Raw genomic sequence first — 20,479 nt, forward strand, 5'->3', positions numbered from 1 at the left:
TGCACACATAAAATTTCTATGAAAACAAGAACTGCCTGTAGCTTCTCTAACATTCTCACTGTCAGCTCCCTGGTAACAGCTTTAGATGCATCAGCAGTATGCTTCTTAATCCTTTTAAATTATAAATATTGCAAACACAGTAGCACACTGTTTCCTGGAACAGCTTCACCCTCTGAAACTTCCACTATTTCAAATTAGACAATTCTGAGTCTTTTTCCCCTGAATGCCAGAGGCTGTTTACTGACTAACACTTAAGATTAACAATGCGAAGAACTCGGGTTTATGATGCTGCCACCTGAATGAATGTGGTGGTTAACACAGTGCAAAACCTGAATTAGACAGTCCAAATTACCAAATACACTTCCAATGACTCACTGAAGTCTCTGAGCTTTAATATCCTTATTTACTAGTAACACACTGGCACCCAAGTGTTTCCTCAAAGCTAACATGCGAGGCTTTTGAACATAGGCCAAGCAAATTCATTTTGGAATTTGAAGTAATATCCATAAGGATTCTTTCCTATTTGCTCAGTTCTAGTCACCATTTCTTACTGACGTATCATCTGACTTGAAGCAGAAATTCAAAATGTTTTGCAATTATTCACTTATGAAGTGTGGGACAGAACAGTGAAAATTGAGATTGCCTTAAAAATGTCAGTGTAGGTGTCTTGACAATCTTAATTCTTTACCATGTATCCCAGGCACAGGCATTTGCTGTCCCCTCACTCCATGAATATTTGCTGCTTTGGCCGTGGAAACTCCAAGCACCCAAGAGTCAGGACATTTTCTGCTTCAACAACTCCCAAAGGTATAGTTCAGTTTACAGACCAACCAAAACCAACAACCACCATCTTCTTAATCCTTGCCTTCTGTTTTATATGATATACATGGCTTGTATTTTTAACCATTTTTCTGTAACTTTGAGAACAACAAACTTGTAATTGTAAAAGCCAAAAGCGTCACAGAATCACTTGATTCCAGGAGATGGTACTTTAAGGAGACCCAAACCCTTACCAACAGTACTGAGGTGCATCTGTTACATTTCACAGCATAATCAGAACTTTATATGCCTTTCTCCATTTAAGTGAGAAAGCAGATTTACTGTGGACAAAGTCACCTCTGACAGCCAATCACCACAGAGCAAACATGACTAACAAAATCCAACTTAAGAGATGCAGGAGGTTTGTAACAGGGCACACTGCTTGCTTGTCACAGGAGAAACATTTCAGAAAACGGGCTTATATTTAGCAAGTAATTTTGAATTTCACAGCTCTAAATGCAATTATATGGCAGATTTTTGTTATCCAACCTTCCATTAGACCTCAGATACTACAAGTGTCATATGCCAGACGGCCTTTCACAAACCCTTGACAAGCGACTGCCACTAAACAAACAGTTTGCTTTTCCTGGCAACGTTACAAGTGATTCCCATGTGAATGGAGCTGCTTTGGGTTCATCCAGAGCAGCTCTAGTTCACTGAAGGCCAGTGAGGAATTGTCCATCCAGCGCTAGTTTTGCATGGGAATCTATAGAAGGGCCATGAACTGAAAATAATGTTAGTATAAAGCTTTTAAACCAGGCCTGGGGCCTGGGTAGGCTCGGGAGGAAAGCAGATGTGAGCAAACGCCATCGGACAGGGATTCAGAGTCTTCAAATGGTCCTTGCAGCTCCACTGATTTGGTGGATGGAGAAGACTTGACTCACCAGCAGCTGCCAAGACTGTAGGGAGCCAAAAGGAGGTTTGTCCATGGGCATCCGTTGTTCAGGTGTGTTTCTAACAGTAAAGTCACTGCAAAGTCCTCTTGCAAATATTTCAGCCTTTGGCTCACTTCCTCCTCACACCCCCTTCAGATGCCACTAAATTACAAGTGAAAAATACAACTTGGAGAGCGTATTCAACATAAGTAAGGAGATTAAGGAGTCTATCTGTCAACACTGGAGTCCAGATGGTTTTAAAGTAGAAGAAAAAACAGGCTATTGAGTGAGATGTTAATTATAAGCTCTTTTCTTCCTTTTAAGATGTTTTAAAATATTTGTTAAAATACTTAACTTTTCTGTAGGTTTTGGAGAGGCTTTTAAAAAATACCAGCATGGATTTCACACTAAACTTCAGTGTCTACACATGTCTGAGGAGGTTAGAATCTGGTTCTAGCGGTACTCACCAGCAGAGGTTCTTTGCACATCCAGCACTTACAGAGCACTTATCTCACAGAAATTTCTGTGTATGACTTGGCCAGTACTGGAGCTCAGGCTCAGAAAGATATTGAATTGCACTATTTTTTGTCCTTGTCTCTCAATTTCTAATCCTAATCCAGTTCTAGGAGCACTGAAATCATGGGCCCACAACTGGACCTACAGCAGGCTCCCGTGACACCAATCTAGCTTCCAAAAGGATGAAAAAAACAATGTAATAAGTTAAGAAGAGATCTAGAAAGGGGATAGGCCTCCTTTAAAAACAAGTATATTCCAATAGTGGTTAAATTCAAAGAGAGGTTCAATTCCGAATTATACCCTTTATAAAAAAGGGAGCCAGCCCTTTCTGTTTTACCCATCTTTCATGTGGAGAATGTCTATTTTAATGTTCCCAGGGGCTGCACCAGTGGCTTCAGGAATTTATTTCATCAGGTTGTGCTCAGTTTTTACTGCCCATTTCTCTAAGAGAAAATCTTGATTAATGCCCCATATCTAATAAAGACTACGCTCCTGTAGCCTTCATGTGCCCTGAAAGGGAAAACAGAGACAAGGACAGGACAGAACAGCTACTTCACTGGGATTTCCTTCTGGAGATCTCAATGTCAGACACATCATATGGCAGTTACTACCTGCCCCTTGGATATAAGTGTCATCAATCAACCTGGTAAAAATGGTGGGAGAAAAATCAGCAGTTTGTGCCTAACTGGGCATTTCACAGTTTAAAAGATCCAATGCTGCAGGGCTGGGAGAGATTACTTTGGAAAATAATAAAAGAACTCAAAACCATGTGTTCTAGCACAGTAATTCAATTGAGAGTGGACATTCTGAAAAATCTATCATTAGTTCTGTGACAATACCACAGTACTTTGATCAGTTAATGACCAGATACAAAAAGAGCTGAGAAGCTGGGTTTTTTTTAAATTGCAATAATTAATTTCAATGGGAAATAAAGCCTGTCACCCACTCAGGAACATTGAGGCAGCTGAAATTTTCCAACGCTGGGACACTGGCGCTGCTGCTGATGGGGCAGCTGAGCACTGCAGCTCTTCACTGGCTCAACATGGCAATGAGGTTTCACAAAGGGTCTCGTCCTGCAGCCTGTGCCCCCGCTAATCGTTTATTTAATCCAAACCAGTGATCTTTATTAGACAAGATCTCACCACATCTCCCTCTACCAAAGTAAACACGTTTACCTGAATTAGGGACATATTTATTAATAAGTTTAATATAAATCCTGTTGGCCGTTACAGAAACACACTCTATTTTAATGTTTTTTGGCTCAAATAACCCTTTTTTTCCAGCTTTAGTGCCTTCCTGCCTTCATTTTATCGAACTCCTAAAATCTCCTAAAAATATTCTATCATTGTATCTTTAAAAAATAATAATGTTTTAAAGCTATTAAAATTCTTGGAAAACTTCACTGTATTCCGAGTCCTTTCCTCTTATTTTTGGATCTCCTTCCTGGTCCTGTATTCTTTTCCACAAACAAAGCAACTTTACCCCTCTTCTTGGCCACAGACAGTTATTGAGACTGTGTATCATTATTAGCACAGATAAATGCTTGAAAGTCTCACAAAGTGATGAGCGGCTATGATGAGAGATGTCTGCAGAGAGCCCAGAAATCAGGCAACACAATAGCACCTACATTGGAAGAAGGGCCTATAAAAATCTACGTACAATTGAAGACCTCTGCAGAGACAGGTGTTCTGCAAGGATACTCACACAGTAACAACTACTCACATTCTAGAGTATTTATGTGTTGACAGACATACGGACCAGGCTGCTGACCAAAGCCAGTGACTCCCATTAACTGATGGTAACACTGACATTACTTCCCAATGAGTCCTAAGCAATTCATATGTCTCTAGGAATTCAGAATTCACTCTCTCATAGAAAAGTTCCGTTTATAGAAGACATCAATTTCTCTTCTTACTGTGGATGGTACCCCAGAGTAATTCTGCAACATCCCTCATCTGTCTCTTAACAGAGTACCTTTAACTGGGCCAAAACACATTTTCCTTTTTCCATAAAGACAGCTGACATCTTGCGTTCATATGAGGCACACTGTGCTTTCTCTGGCATATCCCTAAGCTTTACTTCATTATTTTATATTTATGTGACAGTAAAAGAAGTTTATGCCACATGGATGTGCTGGTGTGGGGAAAAGCAACCAAGCTCTGTTGAAATCAATGGAGTTAAACTGGCAGACGCTGTTGTGTAGGAAATTGCAGAGCACCCTAAGCATATGAACCCACAGGGAAGACTCAGAGCTGGGCAACTAAAGCACTTTATGAGAAGTTTTGGATGGAGTACAAACAACCCTTTGTGTGCTCTCATGCCCGATAAATCTTTAAGTGGAGAAGACTTTCACACATGTACAAGTGGAAGAAAACTCAGTTTTTAAATCTACAGTTATTACAGAACACGGTGATCCTTCTTGCAATCCCTAAACACGTCCATATGCTACAACAATTTCAAATTTAAATGAAAGAAAATCTTTGTAAAACTGCCACATCTCAGCCTCACTTACTCTGTTTGCAAACTGTGACTACTTAAAGCCATCTCAACATGGGAAATTGCTACGATATTGTCAGAACGAAGAGCGACGTTAGCTTTTACATATCTGGTCTGTTATAACTCGTTTGGTCTCTAAGGATCAGCTATAGCCAGAGAAGATGCCAATGACTTCTTGGGACATGGAATACAACCTGACTTCTGTGCACACTCTAGGCATGAAGGCCAGCAATGCAGGACTTTGTCTTTAATGCCCATACAAAGGGGAAAACCTCTGCTCTTCTCAAGATCTGAAGACAGAATGGGAAATGGAAGGATCATTGTATTTGAAAATGATGCCTAAAGTTCAAGTCAAATTGGTACGTTGGCTCCTGCCTTTTCTAGCCAGATGCATTAAAACAAAAGAAAACAAAACAAAAAAACCTGGAACAATGTCCCCCGGACAAAGAACATCCTGTGAACTGAAGCCACAGCACATCTGGGGGCCTCATGTTGCTGCTGAGTAATGCATGACCTGGGGACACTGTCATTTTGTGCTTCACAAGTCCCCAGAGGGAAAGTTGACATTTGAAAGAGACAAAAAAGCTTCTTCATGTGATGCCAACGCACCCTCTCCTGTTTCACTGGAAAGTGGAGCATGTGAACAACACAGACATGAGCTCATGTAGCTGCACTGATGGGAGCCACAGCCTCCCCGTCTCAATGCCAACACCAAAAGCCATGTGCCAAGACACGTGGCATCTCACAGCACCTTTTATTTTCTATTTCTGTTCTGCCCAGATTTCCATAAAATTCTGGATTGAAGTAGAAGTCAAGGTAGAGGGACAATCAGAGAAGCTTCACAATCATTGCTTGGGAAGGCACCTGATCAGTTCATTTCTTAATAATTTCCCTATAAACCATTCTTTACCACTCACCACACAGGTACCACATGTGCAGATCTGGAATTGAAAAACTATAACGACAGTAAGATTTGCTCAAGATTTCACAGACCAACTAGTTGCCATTGTGTTTCACAGTGATCTAGACTTACAGTTGAGGTGTGGAGATTCCCAGTTCCATGAGCAGTTCATGTCCCCCAGCTCTGGGCATGGACAAGAGCGTGAAGGAATATGATGGGCTGGGTAACTGGCTTCTTGATGGGACTGTGGCACGTGCAGGGAGATGATGGTGACAGGTCTGACGACTGAGAAGATCCTGGGTTTTGACCCCGCAGTGCTGCAAAGAAACAAACTAGAATGAGTTGCCTTAGGCTCAGAACATAACAAAATCCTCCACATTGTACAGAGGGGCAGGCACCCCAGGACTGGGTGGGAAGCTGCATTAACACTGGAATTCTTTCACATCTTCCTTGAAATCATTTTGAGTATCTTCAAACATGTTCTAGATTACTGAGATGCTGCTTTCCATTTCTGCACGGTGGAAAATTTCTAACCATATGTTTAGACCTGGAATTTGTCAGAGTTGCTTACAGGTTGTGGTACCCACATCCAGTGACCTAGTTACTAGCCTTCCAGAAGGCTGCCTTGGCTGGCTACGTGAAGAATTGATAAGCTTCTGGAGCAAAGAAAAGTCCTCAGAACCACCCAAAGTTGTTTACTGTCCCTGCCAGTTCCAGATGAATTACTGGTAAGTAGAGTTTTCACTTTTTAAAAGGAAACATGTTCTCAACATGGTTCTTATAAGTTAAACCACATCACTCTTTCAAAAGACGACAAAGGAACTGCATGCATGATTGATGAAATATCCTAAACACTCTTACAGAGGAAAAAGTAACAAACGCCTGGGCAGATCATAAGCAACATGCACCAGAACAAGGCCTGACAAACAGCACAGTGCAATAATATGCATTGAGAATTTGGCAGTGAATATTTGCTTCCTGCATGTTTATTTATTTTAATTTGAAACAAAGAAACTCAGTGGTGAGTCTTTATGTACTGGTACAGCCATATTCAAGTGTCACACAGGCCATGGCAGGCTAATTATTACTTGTTGTAAAGCATCAGAGCTCCCTGGATCTGCCTGCAGACACCAGGCGAGCCATTGCTTTGGTTGCAGAACTCACTTGGAGGAGATGCTCAGGTTTCAGCAGGGCTGTGCAGACCCCTCTGGTTCACTGGGAAGCCGCCACCAGGCTGTGTGTCACAGTAAAAGCCGTGAGGTGGTTTGTTCCATGCGAGGGAGGGAGGCTGCCAATCTTAAAAAGATCATTTTTGCTATTTGCAAACACAAAAATTGCTTTAGGCTCGCTGGACATGCCAAAGCCTTGATCAAAATCATGTCCCTTTCATGGGGATAAAACGTGTGTTCACATTATCCCAAAAGAAACAAGGGGGCATGGGGGAGAAAGGGGAGGGAATCTTTTTATCTTGGTTTAGCATGAAAATACCATGCACGGCTGCCAGTTGTTTATCAGCTTTTCCAGATCAACAATATGTTCCTTCTTAAGGCCTTTCATTTAAGAGCTTTCTGTCAATCTAACTTCTATTAAATAACCAAAACCAAATGGGGAACAGTCTCAGGCTCTGCACTTGTCACATGACACTGCTGTTTAAAGAGATTTTTTGGTCACCACCTCACAGAAAGAGTATTTTGGAGAATCTAATTCATAAATAATGGTTTTGTTTTGGGATACTTTCAATGTAATCCGTTTTTTTTATCTTTTAATCTTTTTTTCTTTTGCCTTGCTGCTTGAGTCAGTTGTCTCCACGTCTCCATGGGGTGGTTCTGCTGTTGCTTCTCTCTCTGGATGGTTGGTCCCTTCTTTGCATGTTGTGCCCCAAAGAGAATAAAAACTCAAAGAAGCATAGCAGGAGGGAATTTTAAGTCATGTAAAAAAGATTTGATGCTGGCAGAAGAAGGATCGGGGAGAGAGATCAGGAATTCCTCTTCTGGGATTGGGGTTGGGGGAAACAGCAAAGCAAAGAAAAACAAGGTGGCCTTATCTTCCAAAAAACACATCTACCCTTCGGTTTCAAAAGATCTTCTGTGACCAAAAAGCATAAAGGAGAAGATAGTGGTTTGCATAGAAAGAAGAGGGAATCAAAACAGGTTTTTAACAACTCCCTCCTCTGTTCCAGTGAGGAGGAAAAACTGCAAATACAAACAGAGGATATATCCCAACTGGGGGTAGGAGAGAGCAGCACACAGGATACCAGCTTGTGTAACTATAATTACAGGGACTCTGACAATCATTAAAGCGAAGTAACTGGTATTCCTTCCTGTCGAGAGGAATTCTCACACCCATTGTGGTGGGTCTTTCCAGATGGATGAGCCCTAAATTGCCACAGGCAAAGGAAACCATCCGTGCTGTTAAACTAATGCTGAGATGGAGCAGGATAAGGCTGTGAAGGGTTGGCATTTGGAGTGACAACAGCAACCAGAACAAAAAAAAAAAAAGGAGAAAGTCATTAGTCACCTGTTTCTCTCCAAACATCCCCTTCCAGGTGGTCCCAAGCTTTAGGCATGTTTATAATTTAAGGGTCACTGGTATGTATTGTTTTATACTATCCATTCTTCTGGCAGGTGCTTTGCCTGATAACAGCCACAGATAACAAGGGCAAAGAACTTTTAGTTCGTGACAACACCTGCTCTGCACAGGCTGACGTTAGAGCTCCAGGCAGGTTGTCTTTGGGCACTGTCAGCGCTCGCAGTGCTGAGACCAGTCGCTCTGCTCTGGGCTGCAGAGCCAGAGGAGTTTGGCCTCCTATGTCCACTCCCAGGGTCTTGAACTACACTGGATGGGGACATCAGAGCCCCTTTCACCGTGCCAGACACATCTCTGCACCAAACCTTCCCCCGGGTACTCTGACTGGCTAGCATTCCAGTAACATTTCACATTTCTAAAGCATATATATATAGGTGTATGTATGTATCTTGTACATGAGGGTTTAATTTGTCAATAGTCCACTCAGGTTCATCGCATTTTACCAAAATGGTCAATTGAGAAAGAGAGTTCCGAGGCACAATATCTGCAGTCCCTCCCAGGAGAAACTACTGAAAGTTGCCAGTGCTCAACTAATCTGGAAGAAACAAACCACACTAGATTTATAGCAAGTGAGGAAATTAGTTCATGTTTTGAGTTCCTTTTATCTTTATTACCAGAACTATGGCTTTCTTGTCCTTGCAGCTGTGTGTCAGTAGTACTCCAACAAAGAGGGCCAACCCTTGAATTTTAATCCTGTATTCTGTTTCTTGAGAGAGCTTTAAATATATTATTTAAAAGCAAATAAATATTCAAGGAACTATATAGAGTCAGTGCAACATAAGTATGATGGAGAGACCCAGGTTTTAAAAAGGAAGATTTACCATATGCCTTGGAAAAGCAGATGGAAGTCAAAAGACCTGCCGTTCTTACTGTGCATTACTCACTTTTATTTTCCCCCTTGGTGTTTCTGTGCCCAAGAATTCACTAGCAGAGAGAATAATTTTGTTTTCTTCAACTCTCAACTTGGCTCTCAGTCTGCTGGTGAACCTGTGAGCATCTTAACTTCTGCTTAGGACTGAGGTTGCAGCAAGTGAAACTACAGGACAGTTCAGTCCACTTAAAGCCACCACATTCAACTCTTTCTCTGCCGATCTGTCAGACACAAATTAGCAGAGACTAGCAGAGAGTGGAAGTGTGAACAGTCTCCATAAGGGTCAGGAGAAATGGTATCTTCAGAACTCTAATTTCTAATCTGAAGTAATCAGAACAGATCTACTCAAGTTACTTACATAGGAGGTTTTTAAACATAGCAATAATCCAACCCCTTTAACATGAAGTGCAGCTTCTTAGTTTTCCTCAAGGAAACTAAGGAAGGATAGAATAAACTGATGCTTTCCCTCTGTGCCTGTACAAGGCTTTAAAAGGAAATATATGAAAAGGATTAGCAATAAAGCTGTTGAGCAACATCAGCAAAAGATGCCCAGTCTAGCAACATTTCTTACCCTAGAAGTAGCCTGAAATGCCCAACAGACATTATCTCATCAATTCATGAATGAGCGACACCATGAGGACAGTCATTCTGAGGTTCTTTTAAATCTCATGTCTGTGGTTTTGCATTTTTGTCCACAGCTTGATACTCACTGCATCCAGGTGTTCAGATCCCAGCCTGCAGAGAGGGAAGGTGCTGAGCACAGTGGAAGGTGACATGTCCCCTTCCTCCCAGCCCCATCCATAGGTGTCATTTTCTTACTCCAGACAATCCCTCCTCTGATAGAGAACTGATTAAACTCCACAAAAACGCTCAATGACGGCTGACATTCTGGCTTTTAATCCTGCAATAGTGCCCCTCCACACTGAAGTTCTGGGCAGATCATCAGTCTTATCTTCAAGCTTCCTGCCTCCTGTCACAACCCTACTGTTATTCAAACATAGTTTTGTATTTAATTTCATTTCCTTGTTTTTGTTTAGCTTTGATAAAGCAAAGGAAATCTTTTCTAATCGGTTCAAAACAAGACCATTGACTCAAGACCAAGTTCAATGAGCTATCAGGGGCAACAGGATACTAATGGCTAATGCAAAAGTCTGAGAAAGAGTCATGGGAACAAAAGCCACTGAAGGAAGAACAACTTGTCCTTTAAATTTGTAATGAGGAAGTGGGACATGGAGAAAAGTTCTGAGTTGAAGAGCCATTGCAAGAGGGACTGGGAAATGGAATAAGCAAAGGGCCAGGGGGAGCTGAGAGGGAGATCACAATGTAATGAACAGACGTGTGTGTGTGTATATGTGCGTACATATAGATATGCATATACATGTATATGAAAATGTTTGCATATGTACATATAAACATAAATACATACATACTATGTTTTTATGTTTTGGGTTTTTTTTTTTTTTGCTAAGCAAGGATACCAGGAAGGAAGAGTGACCTACAAACACAGAACATCAAAGAATTTAAACCAAAGTGTTTCTGGAGTTCGGAAACGTCTACATATCAACTCCCAAAAGGTGTAATCACATATATTCTCACAACACCAAGTAATCACTTACTGTTGACTTGACCACGTGTCAGTGTAGAATAAAAAGGTTTAAGAAATGAAAAATATAAACGGCTCAGTTCTACTAAACTAACTCAACAACTAGAGTTTGAACCTGGCAGAGAGGCATCAAAATCCTTGGTCCTGAGAAACAGCCACATGACAGAGCCTCATCCACAAGTCTTTCCATGAGCTTCAGAGAACTTTGGCTCGTATCCCAGAACAGCTATTTTCAGGCTAGCTAAGGACAGCAGTGCTCCCACAACTGAACAGCATGAAGAGTAAGTCCAAGTCATAAAAATATTGTGTTGTGAGTTGAGAAGGTTAGAATACAAAAGTAAGTGAAGAAACAGATCAAGGCCAAACAGTCATATAAGAATTATCCAAGTCTCATGCATTTACAGACACTTACCTACAGCAGGACTGTCTTGTCTAAGAAGGCTTCTTCGACACTTCTTGTCTAAGAATTCCCAAGAAAACCAAAACTATGGCCATCAGAACCCTTCTAGTAATTCCTGTCCAGACTCCCAAGCCAAAGTTCTTTCTCTCACAGTTGTTAGTCCAACAGTTCTAACTTTAAAAAATCCTCCCAAGTAAATTGTCCCTAATTTTCATATCTCCATTGATGCATGATACTTGGGTCAGATCTGCCCTCCAACCTACTCCATGAACTGACTCAATGCACTTTTACTGCATCATATCTGCCATTACAGAAATACTGTTACAATACCCAGCTTTTATTGTAGTGCTAGTTACTTATTTACTAGCTCTACAGACCCCCAAAAGCCCCTGGCTCTTTTCATAATTTGCTAAGACTGTCATGAGCATTTTTTCTCCTTTGCTACTAATTCACATTAAGGGTCTTTGGTCATGCTCAGCACTAGCTGTCGCTTTGATCAGCACCCAGGCCAAATACCATGAGAACAGCCCTCCAAGAAATGTTCAGCTGTTCTGTCTTCCATCATCCCAAATGTGGGCTCTGCCAACAAAATGGCTTGGGATTTCATTACCTTTACTATATTAGGTTCTTTATAGACTTCAAGCTCATCTTTATTAAATCTTCTCCGCACATTTTCCCTTACATTCTCCAAAAATCTATCTCAGGGCTTTGTTCAAATTATTTAGTGGTCGTTCTTCCATCTAGGAAGAGGTCCAACAACTTGGATCTCTGTAACTTGGTGTCTCTCACTGACTTGGACCCAATAGTTACCTGCAGAAAACGTAACGTCATTCCCATTTTTAACAAGCCATAGTTCCCTCTGAGGTGTTCAAACTGTTTGCCATTAACGTAATCTAGTGTATTTATTGACTCCCAGAAAAGCTTTCCCAAGATCATCTCAAGCCAACAACTGGGTTTTATTTTCTTCAAATTTAAGTACTGTTTGGAGTTTGTTTTTTATTTGCCATACCTTCTGGTCTCCAACTCTTTTCTGGGCTATACTTCTCTCTCATGATAATTAACTCACTGGCATGGTAAAAAATGAAATGTAAACCATCTAAATTCACACCATTCTGAGAATTTCACAATGAGCATATTAATCCCTACACTGTCACATTAAAAGTTTCAGGAACGATACTTGAGCATCTCTCTAGCTTAATCCTTCACCGAGGTCCAATAGAGCAGAATGTGCAACCTTTGCCATTTCAATCATTTCCCATTTGCACTTTTCTTGTACTTTTTCAAGCTATCCAGATCCTCTCTTCTGAAAGTCAATTTGTCCCGAATACACAACCTTTCTTAAACTTCCCTAAAAGCTACAGAGTAAAAAATATATATATATCCTGAACACATTCCTGCCCTCTCTTGAGCACCTAATGGACTGAGTCTCTCTCCTCTGTGAAAAGCTTTGTGCTGTTTTTTTTTTACAAAGCGGATTGGACATAATAGGCTGCACAGAGAAGTGAAAATCTTGCAACATTTCTTCCATTCTGCTTTCTCCCTTCTTCAGAATTGGGCATATGCACTTGGAATTTATTCAACCTTCCAAACCAAATCAGTTTCTAGAGTCTTTGAGTTCGTATAGGCCCTCCTGTTTTCAATAATGCAGCAGGAACACTATCAGCCCCTGGTGCTTTATTGGTCCTGAGAATTGTAATTGTCTCTCAAAGCTCCTCAAAATGTGGTATTTCTACAAAACAGCTGAGCTGTCTGGATTTAAGCCCATATCTCTTTTTTCCACCTCACTGTTAAAGAGATCGCACTATTTTCTCTATCTTTTTATAGTCACACTATAATTTCCACTTTCATCCTTAATCACGCTCACTCACTCCTCCACACTTGGATATTCTTGTAAAATGTATTCACATTATTAACACTTTTCTTCTCTTCTGTCATCTCTACTATGTTTTATTATCTGGTGCATCATTTAACTCGCCCTTCAGCTTTATCGGAATTCTCAGCATAAGCTGGCTTCTCATTCTGGAGACAAATAATTGCCCCTGCAATAGCCCTCTCAGCTTCTATACGTAAAGTTTCAGCTGCAAGTTTCCCCTCTCTGTTTCTAAAAAATCTCTCATTCACTATCAAAAAGTTCCTGAAACCTCAAAGCTGCTCTCAGCTATTATCAGCAATACTTGGATTTTCTGGAAATGTCAACTATTTTGTCCTGTCTCATAGGCTTGTGCATTTTATTGTGTTTTGCCATTTTCAGCATTGCTTCTTTAAGGTAATACACAGAACAACAACCTGAAGACTCTCCGGATATAACTTTGTCCTTTGAATAAATAAATATAGTGTCAGAGTGACCAATATCAGCTCTATTTAAGCTTAAAAATGTTCCAGTGCTCCTCACATCTATGTTAGATATTGCAAAATTAACTCAGCCCTGTACTATTTAATAACACTAGAAGAACATACAAAATTATTTTGAATTCCACATAGAATGGAGCTTTAATGTCATCGTTTGCTTCTAATATAAGTTCATGGAAATCATTATGATCAAAACAAAATGTATGTTATCCTTTTATTCTGAAAAAAAAGAGACATTCACTGATAGCTTCAAAACCAAGAATTTCTGAATGCTGTCACTCATTACAGAGACTTTACCCATTTCATGCCTTCTAGTCTTTTACAACTCAGTATGTTTCTGGAGAGAATTATGCACTGCAGTTTTTTTGCAATGACAAAATACTATAGATGTCTAGTTCTTTGCTTAAGGTTCCTTTACCTCCAATAAATTGGAGATACTCATTTTTCAAACAATCAAAGCTATGTGTGACACTTATTTCTTTCATATAATCTGGAGGTTTTCTGGCCACATCAACTCAGAAGTTCCATGCTTTTAAATTCCAGCCCTCTCTCTGTTGTTCCTCCCTCCATAGAACTGACTGTTTGGGGAGTTGATTGAGGAGTTTTTTTCAGTATTTAACTGAGATTTATTTGTCCTTTATCCTTCAAAATACCTGACTTCTGGCCCCATCTCTAGTAGCAACATTGTTGTTGCAGTCGCGGGAGCAGAACATCAGGGAAGGAACCTTACAAATGCCTGGTGTACAATCTGTGATGCATCTTTAAGGATTGTGATGCTGAGCATTCATGAAAGCCAACTTAGATGTAGTCTGAAATGCAACACGTTTGATCCAAGATTCATAAAACCTTTGAATATGAAACAGTCCGAAGCAAGTAAGTGACGGCCTTGATCCAAGGATATTTTCACATCATTCTCCTTAGCTGTCAGAAATATACCAAGATTCCCTTACTGTCCTTAAGAGGAAAAGGCACAGCTCTGTGTCAGTGTCCCAGAAGAAAAAGAGGGGGATGTTTCAGACCACTTTGTACATGAATCCGGTTTAGAAACAACATTACTATGAACAACTAGTGCATGGCTACAGCATTGTGCTCAGCTGAATGAAAGCAGGCCAGCTTCAGTGTCATAATAGATCCTTTAATGCTCATCGCTGAAGTAGTTGTTTCTGTTTAAAAGCACAAATTCCAACAGTTTCAGAAAAAGAAGTTCCATCCTTGTATTGAGAAGTACAAGCCACCAGTTTTCAGCCTGTCCATTTTCTTAGTACAATCGTGTTTTGACCAGTGAAAAACATCGAAAATCCTAGAGTTTATTTCCTTTTCTTCATAGGATTATTACTGTTTTGCTGTCCTGGTGCTTCACGTGAGACAGCTTCTGTGAATCTTGTTTGGAAAGAGACATCACATGCTTATACTTTCAGGGAGTCCAAACTGTTCCTGATACTACACTTAAAATTCTTCACTAAAACCAGCTTAACATGTATAGAATGGATTAATATCTTTGTACCCTGATTATTAGAGCAATATCAACGTACAGCTGAGATTATTTAAATGGGAAAAGGGCTCTATCTTTTTAAGATGTTAAAAATGCTTTTGGCACTAAATGCATCTAAGCAGAGAGGCTCACAACCTAGTTTGAATTGCTTCTGTTTATAGTCGATGGCACTTTGAGAAGACAGTACTCACTGCAAGATGAAAGTGCATTCAAAATCTCCAAAACACTCGAAACCTAAAGTTCTCTGAATTTGTTAGGTTGTGAAAAAGCTCAAGAAGAAGGATTTTCAATTACGTATCTTAGCTAAAAAAGACTCGGCAAGGCCCCTTGACTACCTCCTATCTTCTCATCAAGTTTTTGGCACAGAATTATCTTCTAACCTATTTGTATGAAAACAATAGAGGTGGCAGTGGGAACAATTCTCTCTCTTGCAAAAAGGCAGCACGGGATTCCACCAAAGCCCACGGTTAACTCGCAGTGATCTCATCAGCATGAACTCTGCTGACACTTTCCCTGCCAAGAGCAATTCTCTGCAAAGGGACTTCCTGGACAGATAAGGGTAAAGAAACCCATGGCGTATGTTGTTATTCCAAACCCTAACTCATGAAACATATGGATGTTGAGCAACTCCTGGAGACCAGCTCAGTGCATGAGGTGGCTGAAGAAAGATCGCTTTAGAATTAGCACCTAGAGCTTTTGCACTAGGCACATGCAACAAAATTTTCTCCCCCATCTCAGGGAATATTTTCCCTAACAAATCCATTTCTTTGGAACTTGAAGAGAGCTTCTACGAACAGGCCTTAGCAAAATAAGCCATGATGAAATAATTATGAAGTTTATGGTGTTGGTACAATCTTTCCTATATATATTTTAAGAGCACCCAAGCAAGATTGTATAATGAAAACTCGGCTTATAAAAGTGTCATTCAGCTGCTCTGTATTCACAGTTGTGATCAGTGTTAAGTCTTCACAAAGACAGAACGCAAATACTGTGGATACTTTGAGCTCACAGTCAGCAATTTTCTTTAATAATGCCTTTTGTTTAGACAAGTACAGTCAGGAACAAAAGGAAGGCTCTGAGAAAAGCTGCAGTAATTCCTTGAAAATAGGAGTATTTTTCTTCTAGAAAGCTCCTAAACATCTTTTTTCATAAAGAATTGTAGAGTCTGTTAAAAGTTTAACAGGACTTTAGATAGCAATTACAAATGCCTATAAAGTTTCACTATCTGCTGAGATTTGAGGGATTCTGGGACACTTCTTGCTCTCTTCAATCTTCCTCTACAACCCTGCTAAGGATGGCTTTGTCCTTCCAAAGCCCCCTTTCTGTTCAGCAAGCCAGTCTCTATTTGCTTCTGCAAGCATCATTTTCCTATTAGAAATGATGTTTTTATTACTCTCCTATCATGCTGAGCAGTGGGGGATATTACTTCTCCAACAGCTGGAGTGCAAGGCCTCTTACCCTGTGGGGATTTGGCAGTTACCAGTTGCAAACCAAGCGGAGCAGCGAGCAAACTCTGCAAAGAGGATGTCTTTACTGTCGGCTAACGGCACACAGATCGCTCCATTCCTGCAGAACTAAAACCAGGCCACTATTTTGCTTTTTAACAGACAATAGGTCTCTTTCTCCCCTCCTCCAAAACAGGCCAGGCACAATAGCTCCAAAATGAAAACCTTTTGTGCGCACATATTGTTAGATTTCAGGCTGCCTAGAGTATAATGATGATTTTTTCAGCTCCTCGCAGCAGCTGCCAGGATTTCTGACAGCCTGCACAAGGAGATGGGAGTACCAAATATCTTTGTGCGTGTTATTTGCTAGCATTTTTATTTTTTTCAAAGGCTTTCAAAAGGCTGTTTAAGAGATTGCTGCCAGCCCTCCTGGTAACCCCACTGCATCTTCCTTATGGAAAGAAGTTCATCAGGGAGTCTCACCACTTTGCTTCAGAGAACACTAACCTATTCTGTGCTAAAATAGAAACTTGCAAAGCCCAGGGGGAACTCTGGAGATAGAATGAGGAATAAAAAGCACAAAGACTCTCAGAAACAACAGAAAGACTCTTCTCACACTTTTATATAAGAAACATTATTAGTCAGAAGAGTAGGACTCAGCCTATTTATCTTTCCCTCATCTTTTTCCTCCACCTCTGTCCTTTTATAAGAGAGAAGCTCTGGATTCTCACCATTTATACATTCCCTGGGTGGGGTTACAGCCAAGCATAAGTAATCGCTAATGCAGCCTCAGGTATCTAGCTGTGTAAGTGGCTCTGCAGGACTTAATTTTTTTAATTATTATTATTATTTTTTTTTAGGAGTGTAGATGGGAGAACTCTTTTGATGTCTTGGGTAAGTACTAGCTAAGAAGGAAATTAAATATAGGAATTTTGGGGGGCTCTGGTTTATTTTTGCTTAAGTTTTTTTAGTTGTACCACATCTTTATAAAGGCTTCTCAAATAACTGAAGCTTTGCTGTAGATTGTCCAGGTAAGAGCAGCCTGAACAATGTCTGATGAACTACAAGATCACTACATTTAGATAGCCCACCATGTGAACGAATCCCTGTACTTGCAAGAATGAAGACGAGGCCTGAGCTTTAAAATGCTTTCCCGCTTTTCTCAAAGGATGAGATCTGCGTTGTATTTGGGACACTCGAGGGCTGTGAGCTTCCGAAAAAGCAGTCTTCTCAAATCTTGCTAGACCTGTACATCTCATTGTACAATTTTGCATTTCCTTAGTGAGTTTAGATTTCATTCATGGATAGTTTCTGTCTCACAGGAAAGGTTAGAAGGCCAGCCCAGGGAAGGTGCTCTAACTGCAGACACCTTTTCTTTCTAGAAAACTGCCAGTTCTCTGTATCTTGCACCACTGTAGAGGTCTGTGGGTTCTTCTCTTGTCCTGCTTCAGCAAACTCCTTGGATGCACAACGGCACACTGCTTCTTTCATCATTAGTTAAAACACCCAAAGCAAATCTTAATGTGCTTCTCCAGGCACAGCTAATGGGCTGATAGTTGTCTTACCATAAACATGCTGAACACTTTCTGAAGCTCTAAGGCAGCTCTTAGGCCACCTCTCGGGCTTGGCTAAAGCACTCTCTAGTCTCACTGCAGATGATGGAACTAAAGCCCAGAAAGCTGGAGAGAGGCTGTCAAGAGATGACAGTAAACTTTACCATACAAGGCCCTTACTTCCAGCTACCTGGTTATCTGCATAAATGGCTTTGAAAATCTATGCTTTGGCTGTGACAAGTAATGGATGTCTTGGAGGAGACACCTCAGAGCTGTGACATCTTTAATCAATAGTCATTGTCATGTGCTCAACGGTAGGTGATTTTAGAAGCCCGGAATGTGAGATTTCACTTTAAACTTAAGCTTTGCTCTTCCTAAGGCTTATAAACTTATTATCTCAGGTTTGTCATATGACAGTGAAGTGGAATGGATTCATCCTGGAGAAAGAAAGAAGATGCTTACAAAGGGCTTTTGGTTCTAGGTTTGTCCTGCTTGGAGAGGAGGAAGGAAAGAAACCAAGCCCAGGGTGTTGCTAAGCCACATCTTTCACAGGAAGAACAGGATTCGAGCATGTTCTGGCTCACAGCACTGCAGTCCAACTCTCTCAGCCTTGCGGAGTCCCAGGCTCTGGTGGCTTTTAGCTCAGGCCTATCTCTGGAAACAGGTCCGAATGTTTGCAAGCTGGGGAACACAGCTGCCGCTATTCACCACATGCTGTCACAGTCTAAGCCAGGGGCCTCCTGCCTTGTGATTGCTGATTTCAGTTCATTTCTCTGATTTAGTGTTTCCTGATTTGCAGGTTGTTAAAATACTTGTAAAAAACACTGGTCTGGAAAATGTTCCTAAATAGTTATGTTGATGACTAAAAATCAACCTGAAAGAGCTTTAATTCATAGCAGCTTATATAATAAGGGAGATTTAGGGAGAGCTTTTATTCTCAACTCATATTTTTAATGTTTCATTCATGTTCATATCCTGTACTACAGACCCCAAAGTGAATTTATATGGCTAAACTCTAATTCTACAGTCAGGAACTAGTTCATTCTCTGGAAAAGTTTTCTTAGGCAAATAAATTCTTCGATCCAAAGGTTCGTGTTGTGTTTATGTTCTGGAGGGCTTGTGGAGAATGAGAGTCCTTTCCCCTTTGGAAGGGGGTTGTGGGAATTGAAAAGTTAAAGTTAAAATAGGGAGACTAAGCATCAGTGAGAAACTGAGGTCGAGAGTGTGCCCTGTTTGCTTGCTGTAAGGAAAGAGCACAACATGGTCTGTGCAAGGGGATTAGTGCAGTACAGCCTGAAACATCCTGGGTCTGCAAACGAGCAAGACACATCCAAGACTATTTTGATTGTTACCTTTGGCGCTGAGAGGAGAGAGATCTGTTGTCATTAGCCCAGGCTAATGTTTAGGCCTGCAATAGTGTCATCGCAAGTCTCAAGTTTCTTATTTAACCAGTCCCAGCTGTGTCAAATCCTGCCTGCAACAGAACTAGAAGCTGGAATTAACCATTGAACCTCCCAAAACGTATGACCGATTGACTCTATTGTAAGGTCTGGTTAGGACCATTTTGACATGTCTTCTGCTGGAAAATGTCTTTGTTAAAACTCTTCAGAAATGCATCTGCTACTTGATGGCAAGACAACTCAGAATATCCTGAGTGAGGCGTGGCCTGGATAGAAGATGGGCTTTACCACATCCCAGGGGAATAAGTTTAGTCTATTGTGAGCTGTTTCTGGTTTTGTAACAACTCTCAGCAGGAAAAAAGCTGGAGATTCCCAGTTTTTTAGAGAACGAGAGAAAAATTTTCTGCTCAGCTCTGTTTTCAAGTCTTACGTTATTTAAGGCCTCAGATTGCAGTGAAAGAAGTTAACACAAATATCTGACTACATTCAAAAAGCCCTCAGTTTCTGCATTAGTGGAGAAGTACATGAGTTTACCTGTCAGATGCAGGCAGCCGCAAAGTAACTCCCACATCTTCATGCAGCATTGCAGGTCAAGGCATGGGTATTCATACACTCCCATCAAACACAGCAGGTACTGCCTCGAGGTGCCACAGGCTCACATGAGAGTTTACTCATTTACACAGAAACAGAATTTCTCAAGGTCTTGCTAGTACAGAATTTCTAAAAATCTGGATCTTGTTTAGTGGCCTAATATATTAACAGAAACATTGAAAAAAAAAAAAAAAATAAAGAAGAAAGAAAAAAAAAAGGCCCTGGCTAGTTAGTGGAGGAGCCTGCTTAGCCTGCCAAGGGGCAGGCGTGAGGGGGTGTAGCTGTTTTCAGCTGAAACCAATTACCTTGATGAGTGAAGTAACTGGGGCTATAAAGACACTGTCTCCTGGTCTTGTCAGCAAGGTTGCCCTTTACTTGCTTGGCCTGTAAGGAGGAGACCTCCTGGTAATAGGGTTTGTGTTGGGCAGGTGATAGAGTCACCATCCCTGGAGTTGTTTAAAAGCCGTTTAGACAAGGTTCTTAGGGACATGGTTTAGTGCTAGAGTTAGGTTATGGTTGGACTTGATGATCTCAAGGGTCTCTTTCAACTGAAATAATTCTATGATTCCAGTGCATTAGGAA

The 20,479-nt window shown here is 40.8% G+C and overlaps 1 protein-coding gene across 23 annotated transcripts in view; it reads right to left on the reverse strand.

Moving 5' to 3' along the window:
- The window catches only part of LOC110363002 (uncharacterized), a 339,437-nt gene that overhangs the window by 275,995 nt on the left and 42,963 nt on the right, over window positions 1–20,479 (reverse strand). For all 23 annotated transcript variants that reach the window (XR_010474071.1, XR_010474070.1, XR_010474069.1 and 20 more), the window contains one exon: window positions 5,740–5,924. Coding sequence is in view for 6 of the 23 variants with exons in the window: in XM_065071015.1 (XP_064927087.1) it covers window positions 5,740–5,924 (185 nt within the window). In the remaining 17 variants the exon portion in view is untranslated. The remainder of the gene's footprint in view (window positions 1–5,739; window positions 5,925–20,479) is intronic.

The sequence above is a fragment of the Columba livia genome, chromosome 8 (assembly GCF_036013475.1).
Source record: "Columba livia isolate bColLiv1 breed racing homer chromosome 8, bColLiv1.pat.W.v2, whole genome shotgun sequence".
NCBI lineage: Eukaryota > Metazoa > Chordata > Aves > Columbiformes > Columbidae > Columba > Columba livia.